The following is a 4,393-nucleotide window of genomic DNA, read 5'->3' on the forward strand; positions in this document are numbered from 1 at the left end:
AATATTCAAATATTTATAATTATTATATATTTTTATTAAAGTATTTTTGGACTTTTATTAAAAGTTAAATTCCAGCACTTTTTTTTGAATTTCGAGAATTCTAATTCTTGAAAAATTTAAATTAAAATGTATCGTAAACTCAAAATTTAAAATTGTCGATGTTTTGAATGTAAATATAATCTTTCTAGAAGTTTCTTCAACTCTGCCTTCTCAGCACTTTGACTGAAAATTGACATCTTGACATTTCTAAATTAAAATTTTTAAAACAAAACACATGCAATTTTCATTTTTTTTAGAGAATTCTTTTAGAAAATCTCTAAAGTTTAAATATTCGAATCTTTAAATAACGATAAATCGTTTAAATAACGATAAATCGGTACTGACATTCATTTTTTATAGATCATTACCAGTGTGCAAACATATGTTTTATCAAAATAGGATTTACAAATGTAAATGCAAATTATCAAATCACATGACACGTGAGATGTTATAAACAAGTCGTATTCTTATCGGAATGTAAATGCATTCATCTCGTTTCTTCCTTGTTAGAGGAAGCTTAAGATCTCGAACTCACATAGATCAGTCCGATTCTATCTGGACCGTAATATGCACCTTACATCCTGCACGTCTTGAGAAAAAATGTTTTGCGCTAATAAGGATCCAGAGATTCCCAACGACAGAAAAATCACTGTTTGGCCACAATGGTTGACCGCCTTTGCAAGTAAGTATACAATTAGTAAAATATTTGTATTAAAACTACATGAGCTTGTAACAAATAAAATTGTTTTAATAATAAAAAATAAAGCACAGCTGAATATTCTGCATCAAATTAATTCGAAGTTAGATAGATGTTATTAAATATGCATACCTAATATATGCTTCATCTGTCATTAAGTAGAAGCTATTATCTAATAACGAATTCGGTCACTTTGCACCACTCTGCATTGATGTTATATGCTATTATATTAAGTGTCTCATTTTGCTTTCGCTAGGTAATTTACTCAAAAACTAAACCCAGCAGGCAAAAATATTTCAGACAAACATACGATCTGTGAACAAGGATAAATAATAATGAAATATAATTATAACTAGGTTTCACACAAAGAAAAAATTTACAAATAAAGTCAATGACTAACATTATATGAATATGTACATAACTTTTTTAAACAAATAGAATATGTACTATACGCTCGATATCACCTAAATACAATATCATACAATAAAGTTAATAATCAACCAATAAACGATCAAAAATAAAATTTTTTAAATAAATATTTTAAAGAAAAATTAAAATGGTATATTTAAATAAATAAATTATAAAAATGTAGAGAAGAACAATGGTCGCAAGTTTTGTACTCACAGTTACATTAAAATTCGGAGTATAAATAGTTCGTGATTCACATATCTTTCTGGAATCGAAAAGTTAAATAAGTTGGAATTATTGAAGTGCTCCGAAATACGAAATAAAAATTAATTAAAATATATTTTGCGACAAAAATGTTTTAACCAAAAAAATATTTTAAAATATATAAATTAGTTGCTAAAAAGGCATATATATTATATGTTTCTTTGTATTGTCATATTTTTTGTCGCAGTATATTTTTATTAATTATATTCGTTAATTTTGTATAAAAATAAGTCATACTTTATTTTTTATTCAAATTTAATTTTACTTTTATGTTTAAACATATGATTATGTATGCATATGTATGTAATGTATATTTTTTGTATGTATTATATTTGTATACTATTGCAAAAACTCATTTCTATTAAGGTGCCTTTTCATGCTGCTCACATGTTCAAAATTGACGCTTGATATTCGCCAATTTCTATCACGTGACTTATTTTGACGTTGAAAATGAGCGTCGAGCATGAAAAGGAACCTTTATGCTTACAGCAATCATTCAAGCACGGTACAATTCTAGTGGCGGCAGATCATGACTTATAACGGAAATAATTTTGTACAAATATATTGTAACCAAGCTAAAAATAAATTTTTTTTATTCCATTACAAACAGAAAGAGAATTTCTTTAAGTTAACTTCAATTTAACCTTGTAAGAAGTACTTTTATGGAGTCCTTAGTTAATTGTCGGAAAGGAATTCTTTTTAAATTCATTTCAAACAAATTACACTAATTCACAAAGAAGTTAAGAAAATAAATTCTTTTCGTGTTCACAAATCAGTTGTGCTATCTGGGCAGAGAAAAACTTGAGAGAGATTATGCCAACGTTTTTCGTGTTACCATCGAAATCGCCTGTACAACTAGCGCCAGTACATCCATTTTCGATTTGAATACTACATCGCCACTATGTACCTATCTATTTTCTGACACTGTCGATAAAATCATAGTAAAGAACCACAGAGAAAATCGATGATTATACAAATCTATGCTGCAATCATAAATTGGGAATCGAGAATACCTACTGAATATGCGTATAAGTAATATATTAACGTAAAATGTGTATTAAATATATATATATATATATACACAGGATGTTTGGAAAATAATGATAAATCTTTTGCATAAAGACAGAATGGACTAAACTGAGAAGAAAAGTTCTCTATCATTTTACAATTTTCGCAATAGTTAAAATATTAATCGCTAAAAATTTCCGAAAATTAGTTTTCAATAATTTTTTACTCAAATATTATTAACTTTACAGAAAAACTATAAAAGACAAAAATCGTTTATTTTCTTCTCATAAAACTTTACGAATTTTTTGTTAACTTTTTGATACTGTATTTTACTGCATTTTCTCATTTTTATGAACATGAGAAAATACGTATTATAAAAAATTCTAAAAAAATTTTTTTTAATTCTTAGAGCTGTATAAGTATGTATAATAAACAATTTTCGTTTCTTGTAGTTTTTTTTGTAAAGTTGATAGTATTTGAGTAAAAAATTATTAAAAATCAATTTTCGGCAATTTTTAGCAATTAATATCTTGTTAACTATTGCGAAAATTGCAAAATGGTAGAGGACTTTTCTTCTCAGTTTAGTTCATTCTGCCTTTATACAAAATATTTATCATTATTTTCCAAACACCTTGTATATACAAGGTGATTCATCAAAAATGAAACAGATTGAATAACTTCTATAAAAATGATTTTTTGAAAAAACGCAAAAACAAGTCAATTTGTGTTGGAAGGAGGACATCTTTTGACGTAATTCTTACCCTCAACTTCAACTCCCAAAGTGGGGTGCTAATCCCTAAGAAATTGTTAATGGGAAGGGGGATCAAATAATACATCATTAGAAAAGTCTCCCTATATTCCTACGTTTGATTTTTTTAAATTTGATTAATTTATTTAGAAGATACAGAATATTAAATCTAAAACAAACAAAACCTTTAAAGTTGTCTTCAAACACTTTTTTTTTATTATCTACTACTCTATTGAATCAATTCATTAATAAGTTGCAAAGGATGTCTAATGTATCATAGCAATTGTTCGAAATGTCGACCATCGATTTCCATACAATAACAGAGATTCTAATTTTTAATAAGTAGCAAAGTACACATCTAAAAATATCCAAAGTGTTGTGAATTACTTTCCGATCATTACTTCTACTGTGCCTCAATGTTTTGATTTTTTTTCTTTTGTATTTTTAATATTAGTAACCTAGGAGGCTTTCTTCAGTGTAATCTTCAAGCAAGACCATATAGTATCTACCTAGTGTATACGACAAGTGAATTTCATTTTGGTTTAGATATTCGATTGCAGAAAGAGCTGAAATAATTGCACTTTTCTTTGAAAATAATGAATGTGCTAATAAAACAGATATTCAATCAAGGATATGCAAATAAGCATATCAAGAATGGAAAATCCGAGGCAACAATACAAATCTGATGCGGCTGATTATTCGATACATAATAATGGATTGAAGATATATCATTATAAATTCTTTGAGATATATCATTATAAATTCTATCATTTTATATTCATTGGCTTCATTTCTACACGTTATTATCTCTGAAAAATCCTACACTAAAATTGAAAACAGTTTTTATCTTGCACAGAAGTTAAGAAGTAGGCAGTTGGAAAATAATTTTTCTTCAATTTCTCTTGATGTCATCTCTTTGTTCACTAACATTCCATTAGATTTAGTGATTGAGAGTGTGGCTAATAGATGGAATTATATAAAAAAATTAACGACTATTCCGGAAAAGGAATTTTTTACAACATTTGAAATAGTACTTAACGTATTTCACTTTTAATGGGGAGATATAACATACAAACAAAATTTGGCACACCAATGGGATCGCCCTTATCTCTTATTATAGCAGATCTAATAATGCAAGATTTAGCGACTAAAGCAATAGCAATGTTAGGTTTTTAATTACTGTAGATATGTTATTTACTTTAGATATGTTGATGATATCGTGATGGCTG

The 4,393-nt window shown here is 27.1% G+C and overlaps 1 protein-coding gene across 2 annotated transcripts in view; it reads left to right on the top strand.

Moving 5' to 3' along the window:
- Positions 1 to 536: 536 nt before the first annotated feature.
- The window catches only part of LOC108755948 (facilitated trehalose transporter Tret1-like), a 25,722-nt gene continuing 21,865 nt past the window's right edge, over positions 537 to 4,393 (top strand). Inside the window, exon 1 of one of the 2 annotated variants that reach the window (XM_018499418.1) lies at positions 537 to 721. In XM_018499418.1, coding sequence (XP_018354920.1) covers positions 640 to 721 — 82 coding nt within the window. In that variant the 5' untranslated portion in view covers positions 537 to 639. The remainder of the gene's footprint in view (positions 722 to 4,393) is intronic. The other variant, XM_018499427.1, reaches the window with a different exon arrangement.

This window comes from Trachymyrmex septentrionalis, unplaced genomic scaffold (genome assembly GCF_001594115.1).
Source record: "Trachymyrmex septentrionalis isolate Tsep2-gDNA-1 unplaced genomic scaffold, Tsep1.0 scaffold126, whole genome shotgun sequence".
In the NCBI taxonomy this organism is placed as follows: Eukaryota; Metazoa; Arthropoda; class Insecta; order Hymenoptera; family Formicidae; genus Trachymyrmex; species Trachymyrmex septentrionalis.